General features: G+C 48.0%; 1 protein-coding gene across 14 annotated transcripts in view; it reads right to left on the minus strand.

Annotated features, from left to right (window-relative positions):
- The window catches only part of LOC148030242 (uncharacterized), a 218,635-nt gene that overhangs the window by 134,957 nt on the left and 66,540 nt on the right, over positions 1 to 17,138 (minus strand). For all 14 annotated transcript variants that reach the window (XR_015692150.1, XR_015692151.1, XR_015692149.1 and 11 more), the window contains one exon: positions 12,489 to 12,665. Coding sequence is in view for 11 of the 14 variants with exons in the window: in XM_087686528.1 (XP_087542654.1) it covers positions 12,489 to 12,665 (177 nt within the window). In the remaining 3 variants the exon portion in view is untranslated. The remainder of the gene's footprint in view (positions 1 to 12,488; positions 12,666 to 17,138) is intronic.

The following is a 17,138-nucleotide window of genomic DNA, read 5'->3' on the forward strand; positions in this document are numbered from 1 at the left end:
TCATCCCACGTGTGAATCTTCATTGGAAACACCGACATTGCACAAATTCATGGACATTTGTTTAAGAAATTTGGGACTTTTATCCTAGAGGCTATGGCACGCATCAGAGGCAGATTCTAGCTGCTATTCCCTGTTTGCACACATCCCAAGGTGACATTACTGTAGATATTCAAGCTGTAAGGTAGAATTTTTTTCAATTTCTTTGAAATTTTAGGAAGAAATTTGGGGCTTTTGTCCGACACGCATTCCAAGATAGTAAATAAGTGCTACAACAGCATTTAATTGCTGTTACTGTCAAATTGAGCAAAACATTTTGGAGAAATTCAATAAACTTTGGTAAAAATCGGCATTAAGTTGCTATAATTTGTACTTTTAAGGGTACGCGTTACAAAGGTCAAACAAAATGCAAAAAATCAGCAAAAGGGTGATACTGGACAGCCATCAAATAAGGTTGTCCAAGACATTCGCCCACATCAGAGACAAAGCACACACGTGAGAGCAAGACATCAGTGACAAGGCGCAGCCTGCAGGAACTACCCTGACATTGTTGTGCTTGCGCCCTTCCTGCTGCACATGTCCTATTTGCCCTGCGCCCCTCCTATCTGGTTGCCCTGCCAAGGCGCACACCGCCCTAGGCCAAGCAAACGACTTTTTTTGTGTAGAATTGCAAGAGGGCTAGATCCGACAAGAACCATCATCAATTCATCAGCTATTTGCTGGCAGCAACCACTCACTTCGCAACCATGGACACTTCCTCAGCCTTCTCATCCACCCTTGCAGCCTTCGTAAGATTCCTTGCACAACCAACATCCATCTCCCCTTCCCCTGCACAACCCCAACAGGCAGACCAGCGGCTATACCTTGTGCCAACAGACCAGGAAGCACCCGCATGACTGACACACGGAGCTAGCGTATCGCCCAAGATTGCAGCCGGTCCTCCACCATCCCCAGCGGGTTCCAGTGTAGCCCCCCACATACACTCAGCCGATGCCTTCCCACTGATCCGCTTTGACACAGAGTTGGCACTCACGGAGAGAGTGACAGTCCTAGAAGCATCATCCTTGGCCTGTAGAATGGTTGGAGATCGTCCGCCTATCCACAGTCTTAAGGACTCCATCCTGTTTGCTCTTACCGGCACCCCAGCAAGGATCATGCGAGTGGTGCCCCTTGGAAAGCGATGCTTCAGACTCCAGTTCAGTTCACCCGAGCACATGGAGATAGCGCTTGCTACCAGCCCGCTTGATGTCAGGACCTCAGTAGCATACTTTGACAGATAGATCAAGGGCCCGTACTGTTCATTGCTTGCAGATGGAACTACCATCACCATCTCTTTTCTTGGCCTTGATGAGTATTTTATGCCATACCTTTCTGAGATTGGCAGTGCATTCGGCCACATCATACAAAGGGATAGGACTTTTGCTGATGCAGTCTCAAAAGGCCCACATAGATACCCATCAATTCGAGTGATAATACCCACAAAATCCTTGCAATGCCTTCCCCAGAATATTAGAATTCCCTCCATTCACAGGGGCTTTCTTATCCAGCCAATCTCTTATACAGGCCTCCCTGGTCAGTGCTTTGCCTACAGGATGATTGGACATCTCGCAGCTGAATTCCCCAAGACACGCCAAAGACCTCCTTCAAGGATGAGGGAGGTGGTAGACCTGAGACGCGTCAGAGGGACAAGGAAAGAGCTGCTAGGGCATCTTTGGTTGCCTTACAGAGGGACGAGGAGAGACGGCCAGGATGCAAATGGATAGCTGGGAGGATGCATACCGCTAGGGCAGAGATTGATTCCATGAAGGAAGCTAGATCAGAGTACATATTTCATGCAAGAGCCTCTTTTTGGACCCAATCTGGGGACAGGGTTAATAGGGATTTTTTCCGCACTACAAGGCCTGAACGCTTTAGACAGGGTGTTCAGGGACTCAGGAGAGGTGATGGATCCATTGCACAGGGAGGCGAGGCAAGTGGCCACACAATTCTATACATCCCTACTAGGATCCACCACTAGACCCCCTAGATATGAGAGAGATAGAGAAGCAGTTTGGCAGAGCACGTAGAGGGTGGTTACAGATAGGATGAGCAGAAATCGAGGAGGCACTTCGGGCACTACCCTCAGGCAAGTGTCCAGGGGGAAGATGGACTAGATAAATCCTTCTTTGTGAGCTACTGGGATCTTATCAAAAAAGGCCTTCACTCAGCCTTTCAAGAGATTATGGCTCTTCACTTCCTTTCCGGATCTCTCCACACCCACTTCGCTGGATCCCACTCAATCATAGCCATGGCTCCCCTAAGACCATGTAATCTCTACCTTTGGGTCTCGTGTGGTAACTCCTAAAATTCAAACCAGTCCCCCACTGATGTAGTGACCTGTAAAGAGAATCTCCCCCATGATAAGTGTGTCCGTTGCCCAATGGTGTGGCCCGACTTTGATCTCAAATAATGATTAAAGAGAAGAGGCTGTCTCCTCTTCTCTTCAATAGTAGTCGGGGGGAGCTGGTGCAGCCCTGGAGATACAAATCTCCAAGCTCTAATAATGCCAGCTGCAAATCTGACCTCAAAGCTCCTCCCTAAATCTCTGGTGCTGATCTCATGAAATATCCAATGAATGCTGGGCTGCCATGGTCCTCCATGTATAGGTGTCAAGTCCTCTAGCCTCCCCATCAGAAGTTTCTTCTAGGGCTCCTCTCCTGGAAGCAGATACCTAACAATGAGCTTGACCAATAAGGCTTTGCTCTGACTATCTAGGTCTATGATCCCCAATCCTCCTCTGGATCTAGGTTGTATGATATCATCCCAAGCCACCTTCACTCTGGCAGGACTCCCATCTCCTCCTGACCAAATGAAGTTCCTGATGAGGTGTTTCACCTAGCTCGTACACGACCTAGAGAATGCCCAACAAGAAGTGATGTACCACATGGTCACAAGAAGAACTTGGTTGGCAACAACTACTCTTCTTGCCAACGACATTCTCGCCGAGCTCCAATATAAAAACTTCTGTTTGATGCTCAAAAGGAGGGGTGCCAGCTGTTGCTCTGAGGTAATGTCAATCCCCACATGGCATCCGAGATATCTCACAGTGGTCCCACGGGGAACCCATATGAAATCCTCATTTGATCGCCACTCTCGTTGTCTAGTGTCGCATATCCAAAATCCAAAGGATTTGTGCCAATTAATTAGTGCTCCTGATGCTCTGCAAAATGTCTCCATGGCTGTTACAAACGCTCTAAAGTTTCCCTCATTTCCATCCAAGTAAACTGCTGTATCATCACTAAACTCCACATCAAGAAGCTCCTCAAATTCAAGGATGGGTAGCCTGATGCCTGTGATACCTGTAAATTTGTCTCTTAAGAAGGAACTCATGGCCTCTGCTACTACAAATAGAAACAAGAACGGAGCAAGTGGACATCCCTGTCTAACTGATCTATGGATGCTGAATCTATCTCCTCTTGCCCCTTTAGTCATGACCTGGCTATTTGCTGAAGAATAGAGAGCCGCTACACCCTTGACCCACTGCTCCGGAAAGCCCATCCTCAGCATTGTGCCCTCCAGGAACTCCCAATCCACACGATCATATGCCTTGTCAAAGTTGAGAAGGAGCACAATAAGGTCTTGCCTCCTAGATCTAGCCAAAGTTGTGGTCTCCCAGAAGGTGAAGATGTTGTCCAAGATGCTGTGCTCTCGAAAAAATCATGTCTGAATGGGGTGTATAATATCTGACATCAATGGTGCCAGCCTGAGACTAATCGCCTTGTCCTGTGTAGTATAGCCGTCTGACCTAGCCCACAGGAAGTTTTGCACTAGGTGGCCAAGCTATACTACACAGGACAAGGCAAAGCACCAACACGAGGCAATGTACCAAGCCATCGCTAGGAGGACCTTATTAACCACCAAGGCTCGGCCTGCTAGGGAAAGGCGAGCGGTACTCGAGTAGGTTAGCTTCCTATGAATAGAGTCAAGGACTAGAAGAAACTATTCGGCAGGAGTTATGTCGAGTCCCACCTAGAACCCTAGATAACGGACGGTCTGTCCTTTGTACACCCATCGAAATCCCAAGTGAACGCCCCACTCTATGCTAGAGTCTGGGTCTGTAAGAAAACCAACCGACTTTCGCCAATTGATTTTCGCTCCCGCTACAATACAGAACACCTCGACAGCTTGTCTCACTCTCTCTAGGATCAACTCATCATCCTCTACGTAGAGTGCTGTATCATCTAAATACTCTGAGTCTAACAACTCCGTCTCCTCTCTCACTGGAAGTCGAAGGCCGCGTAACCCGCTCACACGTGACCTTAGGAAGTGAGACATCGCCTCTGCAAAGAGAAGGAACAGGAACGGGGCCAGGGGGCAGCCCTGTCGAAACGATCTCTCCAATCGGAACTCCTCCCCTCACCTGCCACCTATGAGAACCCTGCTGGTAGCCGATCTGTAAAGTGCTGAGACCCCGCGGATCCATGCTTGGGGGAAGCCCAACCTCACCATAGTGCCCTCTAAGAAGTCCTAGTCCACCTTGTCATAGGCCTTCTCGATATCCAAGAGTAGTATAGCCAATGCTTGACCACTATGTTGGGCCCACTCTGTCGCCTCAAAGAAAGTGAAGACATTGTCAAGGATGCTCCTATCCTGGACAAAGCCTATCTGTGTGTCATGAATCATGTCTGGAAGCACATGGCGGAATCGCCTACCAATGATCTTTGCTAGTGCCTTATTTGCCACTGAAAACAAGGTGATCGGTCTCCACTGAGATAGCTCCAACCGGTCTCCTCCTTTGGGGAGGAGACTGATAAGACTTGCCAAAAGACTACCTGGAATCCGTCAAGGAGTCAAAATCTCCTGGAAGGCGAGCAGTAAGGGGTCCTTCACCACCTCCCAGTAGGTAGTGAAAAAGGCCTCTAGCTGAAGCTATCTCCAACTGGAACAGGTGCCTATAGTAGTCGGTGGCAATCTCCATCGCCTCGTCTGGGCTAGAACGAGTCCTCCCATACTAATCACGAAGACTGCGTATCTCCTCTCTTGAAGTACGGGCCTTATGCACCTGGAGAAATTCCTTGCATATTGTGTCTCCTTTCCGCGCCCAGAATGCTGCTGAGGTATGGAATGAGAACTCCGAGCGCCTGTCCTCTAGGCCGGCAATGGCTGCTCGTGCGCGCACCTCCTGTGCATGGAGGATGGGATCCCCTGGTGCCTCCTATAGTAATCTCTACGTGGCTGCTAGGTCCCATCGGACTGCTCACTCCTCCTCCCTGCTCTACTGCCTAGCCTATAAGGTTGTCTCCTAGCAAATACTGCTCGACTCGGCTAGGACCTCTACAACTTCTGCGATCCGATCCCTCCTGCCCCATTCCCTAGTCCAAATCTGCTCAATCTCTCTCTTCACCTCCTCCCTCCTATAGATCGAGTTAGGGATACGATAGGATCGCATATCTAGAGCACATGGTGGGGGGTCAAGTGTGAGGAAAACTGGGCAGTGATCGGACAAAGTGGTGCCCACCAACTGCCCTACCTGGCCTCCGCGAGAGCATCCCCTCTCTCCCACATAGAACCTATCCAGCCGCTCTAGTAAGACTCCACCTAGCTGCCTATATCCCCAAGAGAAATCCAACGATCTCTCCCTCCTGTGGAAAGCTAGGTCTCTCCAAGCATCAAGTGTTTCTACTGCCAGTAGGAAGACCTCCCATGCCTCCTGCTCCTCCCCAGCCATGCCATGGTAGTTTCTGCCTCTACCCTGCTTGTCCTCTAAGGCCTCCAAATTGTTGAAGTCTCCTCCAACGATCCACGAGTCCACCTTTGGGAGTCCTGCTGCAATCTCCACCCAGAACCTGGTGTGTGCCCTAACCTCAGTACGGACATAGACATTGAGGATTCCAAGGCTCGAGTCCCCAATATCCAATCTGATCCATAGAACCCTCCCTGCCACGATCGTCCCATGGTCTCGTACACAGGTGGTGAGGCTCGGGCCAATAGTGGTGCATATGCATCCACTCCTGCCATGGGCACCGATGGCGTACTCCCAATAAGTGTGTGAACTGCCCGGGAGTACCTTCCCTACCCGTTGGGCCTGGGCAAGAGTGAACTTGTGCTCTTGTATAAGTAAGATGTCGATCCGTCTGGCAAGGGCAGCAGGCTACAGCTCCTGCCGAACAATCAACTTCCTCGAACCACGTGCTCCACTATAGTGGAGGCTGTTCACATTCCAGGATGCAAGATGTAAACTCATGGGGATACCTGTGATTCACCGAACAGAGATCTGTTCGGTGTCGAAGCTACTGACAAGGAAGAGGAGCTATGAGGCATGCGAATACATTTCGCTCCCGGCCTGGATGGTGAGCTCCATTCCCCCATGGTAGCCCTCGGGCGGGACCATGGGGGTGATGGATGCACCTAGTGGTACCACGAGGGCATCTATCGGCCAAGCTGAGAGGCAAGACTCTGTGCACTAGTAGAAACGGGCTGCCTGTGCCAGGGGCCACTCGATCACATCCATCGGGGCTCTCCACTGCGAAGGGGCTCGAAAGATAATGCTCAAATGTGGGACCTCAGCCCTAGCCCACCAGTTAATGTCCATCATGCAGCCTGTCCACTGTTGGGAGAAAAGTGCCAATCCACCTTCTCCTATCCACTGGGAGATGTGATCTGCCACCTTGCTCTTCATCTCCTCTATCTGGGTCCACGTCCAATCTCCTGTGTGAGACATCTGAAGGAAAATAGTGTAGTTTGATCCATCCGATGGTGCTAGTAGATGGACCTTGGCACTCCTTAACTTCCATACCACAAAGTTTCCCACCTCCAGGGGTAGCGGGAACTCTCCGCGCTCCACAACTCTCAGGTACGACCACGGCCCACTGCAAAAGAACTCCTGTGGTAGCATCTGCACCTGTCTCAAGAAAGTGTGACGGGCGGGATGGACAGAGGAGCTCGTGGCTGTGTGGGGAGGGGGGGGAGGCTAGACTACCAGTGGGTGGAGGATATCGGTGTACGGGGGTCCTCACCTTCTGTGTGGGTATGGGGGATGTGGGGCCCTCAGGTGAGGTCGCCTGTGATGCCTCTGCAGAGGGTGGATGTGTAGGCCTGTGGTCCTGCCAGGTGGGGCGAGAAGAAGGGTGGGGCGGCACGTGGTGTTCTGCGCGGGGCGGGGGGGGGGGGGGGGGGGGGGGGGGGGGGGACGCTCGCCCTTCTCCTCCCTACTACCGTGGTTGTGTCTGAGGGGCTAGCTGCGGCCCCCCTGTCGTTTCCATCTCTGCTGTCTCTGGACCCGTGTGAAGCCGTCCGCATCCACCTATCGGCCTATCGGTGAAGCTGCCTTGGCTCCAAAGCATGTGCACTCTGTTACCAGATGCCCAAAATCATGGCAACGCAGGCACTGCTTGCCCAGGCTGCCCTGTCACAATAACCTACTGCCTAAAGGAGTGTGCGCTTGCCTCAATCTCTAAAAACTGTGGTATGTTCCTTGTCTCTTTCACTGCCACCCGTACCTTTGGGACTTCTGCGGCTGTCACTGCATCCGCAAAAGAGGCGGGAAGGACAGTGCGGAAGAGCCGTCCAAAGTCTTCCACAAGGTGACGATACTCTATCGCCAGTCCGGGAAAGAGTAGGGTGACCAGGTGTCTAAGGAAACTGTTGTGGAGTGCGAATGCCTCCACTGTAAAAACCACTGTACCAAGGGACCATATAAATGACTCCCTTCGAGGAGGCATAGGGTGAACTGGCCACTAACTCCTGGGATGCGTCTGCCGAGGTGAGTCGTACCATGAAGATCCCTTGCCCCATGAGAATCGCCTCCATGATCTACGCCGTGCTGATGTGCAACATGGAGTGAAGCCAGTCCCGAAGCTGAGCCTTGGAGGGGGAGTGTCCTATGACTTGACCAAAGATTGTTATTTCTTTTAGCTCCAACTCTATGGCACGAACTGCTAAGAGCTGCTCCTCAAAGAGGACTACGCGCAAGGTGTTTGACTAGGGGGCACTCACAGAATGAGCCGGCGTCTGGCCAGAGGTTTCCATTGCGTGTCCCTTCTAAAAACCTACTAAGCACACTACTATACTACCAGAGGAGGGGGTGTTGTTGCTGCAAGTGGAGGGAGCAATGGGGGGGGGGGGGGGGGGTTTCTATTTTTCCGGCGGTGGAGGCACCAGGCACCACGGGTGATTGCGTCAGGCTGGAGCCGCACGGTTGGGAGGCCTAGCGCCACAAGGTGAAGGCCAAGCGTGCCTGGGGGTCAAAGTGGCGTCACTAAATGTGGAGGGGTTAGAACGTCTGCTTGGGGTGGCGAGGGAGAAGAAACCCAGGGCGGGGAGGGAAGGGGGCAGCGCGGATGGATACAGGCAGGCGGGGGTCACCCTGCAAATAGGCTGTAGGCAGGGGGGCGGGGGGGCAACGTATAGGTGAGGATGAGAGGGACGCAGGCCCAACATGGTGGTACGGAGGATGGGGGACAGCGATGTGCAGAGAGGGGGGGAAAACAGCGCAATGGGGGCAACATCAAGTGAGAGGGACCGGGGGGGGATGGATGGGGGATGGTGTGGGGGACGGTTCCAATGGCGGGGGCGTGGGCAGCAACGTGTCAGATAGAGCTCTTCGGTCGGATTTTACAGCATGTCGGAATCGTCAAGCCACTACTAGAATGACTCCTCCGCAGAATGGTCTTGCTGAAAGGAAGAATCACACTCTTATGGAGATGACTTGTTGTATGCTCAAAAGCAAGGGGCTACCTCATAAATTTTGATTAAAAGGCCTCCAACGTGCAAATCATGTGTTGAATTGTGCACCCAGTAAGGCACTAAAGACATTTTCATATGATCAGTTTCAAATGTGTCAGCCATGACATTGGTGATGTCTTTGAGGGTCTCTTGCCACTTTCTTTGGAGTTCGTGCTTGTAGTAAATGGCCAGATAGACATAATACAGCAAGTTGTGTTGCACCATATGGGTCTAAACAACATGGTATTGATGATGGTTTGACACATAAACATGTTCATGCTTTCACACTGACATAATACAACAAGTTGTGTTGCACCATATAGGCCTAAACAATAGGGTATTGATGATGGTTTGCCACATGCAGTGGAAGATGCAGTACAGTATGAAAGCATGAGCATGTTTATGTGTCACAACATCCAAGGTTTGTGGTTAAGGGGAAAGAGCATATGGTATGCAAGCTAAACAAAGCTTTTTATGGTCCCAAACAAGCTCCTCATGCATGGTACTGTAAAATTTATGCATATCTGGCTAGCAAAGGGTTCAAAAACAATCCAACTGCTCCCACTCTATACATTAAGAATGAAGGGGGGGACTTGCTAATTATCATTCTTTATGTAGATAACATGATGCTCATTGGACCTTCAAAGCAAAAATTGCAGATTTCAAGGTTGAATTAAAACATGCATTTGCCATGTCAAATATGGGTTGTCTACACTATTATTTGGCGATTTAGTTCACCCAAAATCAGCATGGTATCATCATGTCATAGTCATTGTATATGGATAAGTTGTTACGTAGGTTTAATATGCAAGATTGCAAACCTATGGGCACTCCTATGGAGCTAGGCCTAAAGCTATCTATGCATGATGGTGAAGAGATGTATGATGTTGCAGTTCATAGCCAGGCTCTTGGCTATCTTATTTATCTTTGCAACACACACCCTAACATTCGATATGTAGTATCTTAGGTGAGCAGGTATATGCATATTCATTGGCAAACTACTGTTCAACGGATCTTCATATACTTACAAGGTACTCAATCACATACATTATTATTTTCCAAGATGGCAAACTTGCAATTGCACACTTACAGTGATTCAAATTAGGCTGGTGATGCAGACACTAGGCAGCACACTAGTGGACATTGTTTCTTTCTAAGTTGTTCATGCATTGCATGGCTAAACAAGAAATAGCCTACAGTGGCTACCTCGTTCTATGAGGCTGAGTACAGGGCAGCCATCACGGCAATAGTGGAATGTGTATGGTCGCACACACTGTTGGTTAATCTATATTTACTAATAGTCAGAGTCCTATTACAGTGGCACAAAATCCTTTGTTTCATGCTAGCACGAAACATATTGAGATGCATTACCATTATGTCAAAGAGAGATGCTATACACAAGAGATCAGCTTGATGTATGTTCCTACACAAGAAAACGTTGCAGACATTTTCACCAGGCACTACCTCATGAGAAGTTTGAGGCTTTTTGCAAGTCTTTAAACTTGCTAGCCTTTGGTAATCGATCATTCCTGTAATTTACCACATTGGCACTAGAGGGGAGTGTTAGAATTTGCCAATTCCATGGGCAATACCCAATCTTTTAATCTTTAGTTCTTTTTCAGTTCTTAGTGTGAACACAACTTAAAGTTATAAGTTGTGTCACCACTCTTAGAGATAGAGGAGCTAGGTCTATCTTAGACCTATCTTGTACCTTATATTCTCATTCTTTCAGTTCAGCAAGTACACTCAACTCTTTTGCTTCAGCACACTCTCATTGTCTCTCTTTTCTCTCCTCCATAGCTGGCTGTCATTTTCCAACAATCTGATGGTCTTCTAATGTCCTAGCTAAGAGTATGATAACGACTTCGGAGACAGTACTTCGAATCATGAATAGGCATCTAGCATGCAAGTACAAGGAGATTTAAGGGAGCCATTCCTTTCTTATTTCTATAGAGCAAATACAAAACAATGCAAAAATCAAAGAATCAAGGGAAAATGAGAGATTCAAAAGATGAAGGCCTGAACTGGGCATGGTTGCATCCTGTCCATATTGTCCAAAGGACCAAAATTTGGTCCATGCAAAGTAAGATAACTATAATGATGAGAAGAGCATCTGCCAAACAGCCAAAAGTATTTGCCAAATTTCACATTATGATCAAGAATCATGACAGCTATAAAGTGATGACATCTTCAAAATTTACTCTACATCTGTTAATCTTTGAGGTGGCAATTTTTATTTCTTGCAAGAACTTTCCCACTAGCAAAGATCCCACAAAACATCTCAAAAATATTATGCACTGCCTTTGCACTATCACACCACCTCCCTTCGCCTTCATGTTATTCTCCTCCTCCTCACCCCTATCATGCCACCCCTTCTCCATTTCACATTGTACTTCCCAGAACACCTCCCCTCCTTGATACTATTGCCACCTCCACCTGCCTCTCATGGCTGCTATATGTACCATACACTGCCAAATCTGCTGCCATCTTTGCATGTCATTCCCTTCAGCAGTGGTGGCAGCTAACCCTTGCTGTCGACCCCCTTCCCCTTCTTCTCCTTCTTGTACCCCTCCTAACCTTCTCATCCTGTGTTGCTATGCCTTCCTCGTATTTCCCTCACCTTGTAGCAGCCTTCCTTAGGCCTGTTACTTGCAGACTCTTGGCACAGCATTACATCTCAAGCGCATGGAATGGCAACCTCTGGTCCACCATTGGAGCAGCCTACCATTGCATCTAAGTCTACAACATTGGAATTTATTCTTTCACAAAAGAAACTTTAGCCAGTTAGAGCAACGGACCTGTAAGAGGAGACTTTTCACACTGGATAAAGGGTGAACGTGGGCATATGAGAAGGAGAGAGGCATTTCTTGCTATTTGGGATTTGCACACCTGTTCCACTTGGATCATATGGTCAGCATATGCCAATCAATCCTACGGTAGACTTCACTCTGACAGCCTGGACTAGATCATTTTCAAAATGGGAGCTGATCGCTATGTTCATACCTTGATACATCCAGACAGTGAGGTGCAGTCAAGCCATTTACACAGGAAGAGCTTTCTACATCTTTCCACCATTTGGATGGAGATAATTAACACTCCAACATAGATGTAAGAGGATACATGGAGAGTATGCATGTATGAGGAGAGATGCATTTTCTGCTCTTTGGAATTTAGGCACCTTGTTCTGCTCGGATCTGCATATGGTCTGACATTACAGGCTACCAGATTGGGCTTTTTGCACATCCCATGTACTAGACACACTCCTGTGAGCGAATAGCTTAGATATCTCGTCTTGCCATCTAGAGGGCTTATATTGTATTTTTATCCTGAATTTCTATGGCTAAGGTAGTTATTAATAGATTTATCTTTCTTGGAGATTAAAAGGCATTTTGTATAAAATATGATGTCATTTACTGGAGGTATTCAGCTATCCAGATTGATCTGAGATGAGGTCTGAGAAGATGCATCTATGTCTATGTATATGCACAAATTATCAAGTTTAGGCCCTCATCTCATTTAAGCAACATAACCAGAGGTAACATTCTGTCTCACATAGAAAGCTGAAAGGAACTGTACGCCCAAAGGAAGAAAAAAAAAGTAAAACACTCAAAAGAATTAAGGGTTTATAGGATCCAAATTAATATATTTTGCAGGTTGAACTAGTAACAGGGTAACATTTATTTTATATCGTGAAAAAGAAAATAATGAGCTTATCACCAAGCAGCAGAAATCTCTCAGATCAATCTACTTTGAATGACTCGTACACTACAGATAAGAGCAGATATAACCTGCAGCCGCATAGATAACATGTTCTTCTCCTTCTGAATTTCTCGGAACTTATTTTCCCAAAGCTTTTGCTTTTGTTGCAAAACTTTTTCATGTTCATGTCGTAACTCTTTCAGTTTTTGACCTACAGCATGCCTTTGGGTTCTTTCATAAATAAGCTGCCCTTTTAAATCTTGCACCTATCACAAAAAGGATGTTCTGACAGGTAAATAAGATTTCAAAATAGCTGGGGTTTCTGCATTAACAAGCTGCAGTTTACTCAAAAACCATCGTTACGGAGAAAGATTGAACTTATACTCTATTAAATCAAAACTTCTTGAAGTTACCCAGAACAAGTTATTGATCCGAAAGATGAGTTTTCCCACAATCATTTTGAAGGACTTGATAACCCATTGAACTTATGTTATGGAACAAAAACACATTCAATCACATTTCTCTGTTGATTAGCTCTTGAAGCTCCCTGTTGCTGCTGTGAAGTGCCTGCAGCTCCTGGGTGATGCCAAACCTTCCTGCTCCCAGCCCCTTTCTCCAGCCTTCCCGCCATCCCTGCAATAGCCTTCACCTCTCTCCAGCCCATCCCGCCACCTGCCAGATCCTCCCACACCACCTGCCAGTTCACTTGCCATCTGCTCATGCACAGCTTGTGGCAGTTCTACCACCTGCCAGCCCCTGCCCCACCTGCTAGCTCCTGCCTGGGACCTGTACAACAATGCTGTCAACTTCCGCCACCTCAATTTCACCCCTGCCTGCCCCTTTCTTATTATTCTCCTGTAGCCTACCAAAGGCTTCCACACCCTCTTCATTGCAGCCCTATATCAAGCAGTGGCCGCCCTCTCATCTTTGATCTTCCCCTCCTCTCATGCAGTTGCCTCCACCCTTCCGGCCTCAGTCCTTCCCCCACCCCAAAACCCCTGGGCAGGTGGCTCTTCATTGGCAGCCCTGTATCAAGCAGTGGCTGCCCTCTTCTTCTTGATCCTCCCCTCCCCTCATGCAGTTGCCTCCACCCTTTCCTCCTCAAACCCAAAACCCCCACCCACCCCTCCCCCCCTTCGGCAAGGCTCAAAGACCCATGGATTGCAGGCATCCACAAAGCAGCAGAAAGAAGGAGAAAACATGATTCGCTAGATAGTAGTCAATCCCTCTTCTTTCCCAGGGGACTCCAGTGCAGGCTATGCAGCTTCCACGCTCAATGCTTTCCTGTAGATCAGGTTTGATCCTGATGTAGAGCTGGACATCAGAGGTAGAGTGGCAACATCATCTCCAACGTGCCAACTGGTAGGTGACAAACCACCACTGCACTTATTGAAGGACAAGATACAAACAGCTCTCATAGGCACCCTTGCAAGGGTCACAAAAGTAGTTCCACTTGGGAAGGAGTGTTTTAGGGTCGGCTTGAGCACACCATAGCAGTCCAGGGCACCCCTGGCCACTGGCTTGTTGGATGTTCAGACCATTGGCTTTGTTGGATAGGTGGATAGAGGGCAATAATTTTCCATGCTCAGGGTTAGCACAGCTATCACAAGTCACAACAAGTAATCCATAACCCACATTGCCCAGATGGGACAATCTTTTGGGTGTGTTATTCAAAGGGACATGACCTTTGTGGATGCAGTAGCAAAGAGGCACCTTTGGCACTTGTCAATTAGGGTTACAGTCTCCACCTCTTCACTTGATTCTCTTCCTTGGGCCATCAGGATCCCATTGGTGCAAGGGTGATTTATGCTCTAAAAACACAATGGCCTCCCATGGTAAAGTTCTAGATAAAATATGGTACACTACCATTGTAGCAAACTACCCCGAAACACATCAGAGGAGACGTGTTATTAGGCCTCTTCCACCCTCCTTTCAAGATGAAGGAGGACTCCGGAAAACCCTTGCTTCATAGGAAAGAAAGAGTAGCAAAGGAGACAAGCCACCAAATACAGCACAGAGAGAGAGAGAGAGAGAGAAACACAGGGAGAAGTGCGATGACTGGTGCCCTTGTCTCGACCTGCTTGCGCAGAAGTTCTACCTCTGCCCTAATACCATGTGGGGCTTCTGCCCTGCTGATCTGCGAAGTCTGACTGCCCCCCTCCCTGTGCCTAACTGTCTGCCAGCCCAGCGGCGCCCTGCTGCAGGCCTGTGACACCAACCCTCCTCTCCTACTGTGCCGCCCTTCTGCAGGTCAAACAGTGATCAGCAGGACTTGCCTGGCAGCACACCGTACCAGCCCTGCAATCTCCCAGCAGACAGAATCCCTGACCATCATGCCACAGACTTGCGTGCGCACACACACACACACAGAGTAACCCTGAATTGTCAGGATCAAAGGGTGTGCTTGCAGACTGCGACCCTACACAGGCTAGGAAAAGGCAGCAAAAGATTCAGACAGATAGACAGATATCAACAAGGACAGATCTGTGCCCAGGACAGCAGGCTATTGGTGCAGAGACTGCAGACTGTACCTCCTCTTGCTGCGTGTGCAACCTGCCCCTACACACAGACACAAAGAGCAGACCCACCTTTGTACGCACACACACACACACACACACACATTCTGCACAGCACCCAAAGGTTAAGCTTTGATATGGCGAATATGCAGGCATCAAATGGTATTGATGTGGCTTTTCTTGACCAGCATATTGGGCATGGGGATGAGAAAGGATCAGTGGAGTCGGATGGTGACTCTTTGATGATTGATTTTGGGCAGTTGATGGAAGGGGATTAGACGGGAAAATGCCATAAGATGACGGTTGATGAACTCGCTCTAGGTGCTCCGAATTTTCCTCAGCAAGATGTCCTTGTTTCTTGCTCACAGACTGATGTGTCTTTCCAATTTATGCTTGCCACTGCCAACAATCTTATGTCGGATTATGTTCATACCAATGAGGGTAAAGTGAGCTCTTTACCGGTGGTTGCTGTCATGGGAACTGACCTACTTTTACAGCAGATCGCTGCCTTTCATGAGAGGGCAGCCATCCTTTATTTTACAGGAAGGATTCCTTTGATTTCTAGGATTCGCACTTGGCTACAGTCCATGCTTGTGAGTGGTGATGCACATCATGATGATGTTTCAAGGCAAGTGCAAGCCCCTCTCATGCAAGAGATTTATGATGGACCCAAGGGGTTTCTTGAGGTTCTTTTTTGTGCTCCGGATGTGCATTGTGCATGCTCGCATTATGCAACATATTTCTTTTGTTCATAGTTGGTCGGCTGGTACATATGGTCCCATGGAGGCCTATGGCTGTGTTTTAGGAGGTGCTTAGGCAGGCATGCCCAATATGGGTGCAGGTGGTTAATTTTCATGTGCGTCTTTGGCGACTCCTTCCTTTGGTTTTGAGATCCCTCGGTGAGGTGTTGGTGGAGCCCCATTTTGCCGCCTGCAATAGGAACAGGGCTTGTATGGTTTGGGACACAGGGAAACCTCGGCCAATCAAAATTCTCTTTGAGGGTCTTGGGTTACAGATGTTGGTTTTTGAGCTCAAATGGGGCACATTTGCTGGACATTGCTTTTGATCTAGCCAACTGGGCCATTTTATTTCTGAATGTGATAGAAGCCTTGAGATATTGCAACGTTCTTTGGACCCTGATATAGATATGCAAGAGCATGATCCCCAGCCGATGACTCAGCAACAAGATGTTGCTCCTGTGCCTCTCGCCCAACATGGACATGATGATGGAAATAAGGATGTTTCCCAAGTTGGTATTAAGCGTGTATCGCATTCGGTTGGTCGGAATCTGCCTCCTCTTCTTAGCAACAGCAATTCCCTTCTCGTGCTTCGATTGCTTGTTTGTAGAGGGTAGATCTTGTAGATGTGATGCGTAGTGAGATGGAGAGTTTTCAAGCTGCTAAAGCAATGGATGCTAAAGAGAAAGGGAAAGTGGTGATTCAATAGTTTTCTCTCTTGTGATTTATCATGACACTCACTTTATGGAATGTTAAAGGCATCTCTTTGGGCAATAAGCAGTATTGGTTGTGGAAAATTGTGTTGGCTGGTAATTGGGATGTTTTTCATACTGTGGAGCACAAACAACATGCTTTGGCATGTTCTTCTTATGTATACAAGGAATTATACAGTGTTTTTTAGTGATCAATTTTCTCATAAATCTGGAGTTATGTTGGTTGTTACATCTTCCTTGCAATCATTGCGGTGAGGTTTTGTGGCTGGTGGGTGTGTATGCTCCTTCTACTGCTCGGGAACGCCGTCAATTACAGGAGGACTTGCACTGCCTTTTCATGGCTCGTCAAGGTTTTGTTATGGGTGATTTTAATGTATGTGTATTAGCAGATCACGCGACTTCACCACACTCGGTCATGGATGGCCCTGAGCAGCGGGCTTGGGATGTACCGGCAATTGTGTCTTTGAAACAAGACATGTGGTCTTAGATGCATCCTTCACGCAATGATTGATAGGTGGATGGAGCGATTCTTTTCTTCACGCAATGATTGATAGATGGGTGGAGCGACAGCATGTCTTATCAAATCACTATCCCTTGGTTTTGGATTTTACTCATAGGCCAATTCATGCCTTTAAGGCTCTGCTTGCTCGTTTGCCTCTACATTTCAATCAATCTTTTCTTATGCAAAATCAATTATTGGAATGTATCTAGCAATTGATTGCTTCTTTTAGCTTGAGGGTCCTATCTAGAGGTATGGAAGCATTGGCTTTTTT

Source organism: Lygodium microphyllum, chromosome 10 (genome assembly GCF_053477565.2).
Source record: "Lygodium microphyllum isolate KBCC chromosome 10, Lygodium_microphyllum_v1.1.10, whole genome shotgun sequence".
Taxonomy (NCBI): Eukaryota; Viridiplantae; Streptophyta; class Polypodiopsida; order Schizaeales; family Lygodiaceae; genus Lygodium; species Lygodium microphyllum.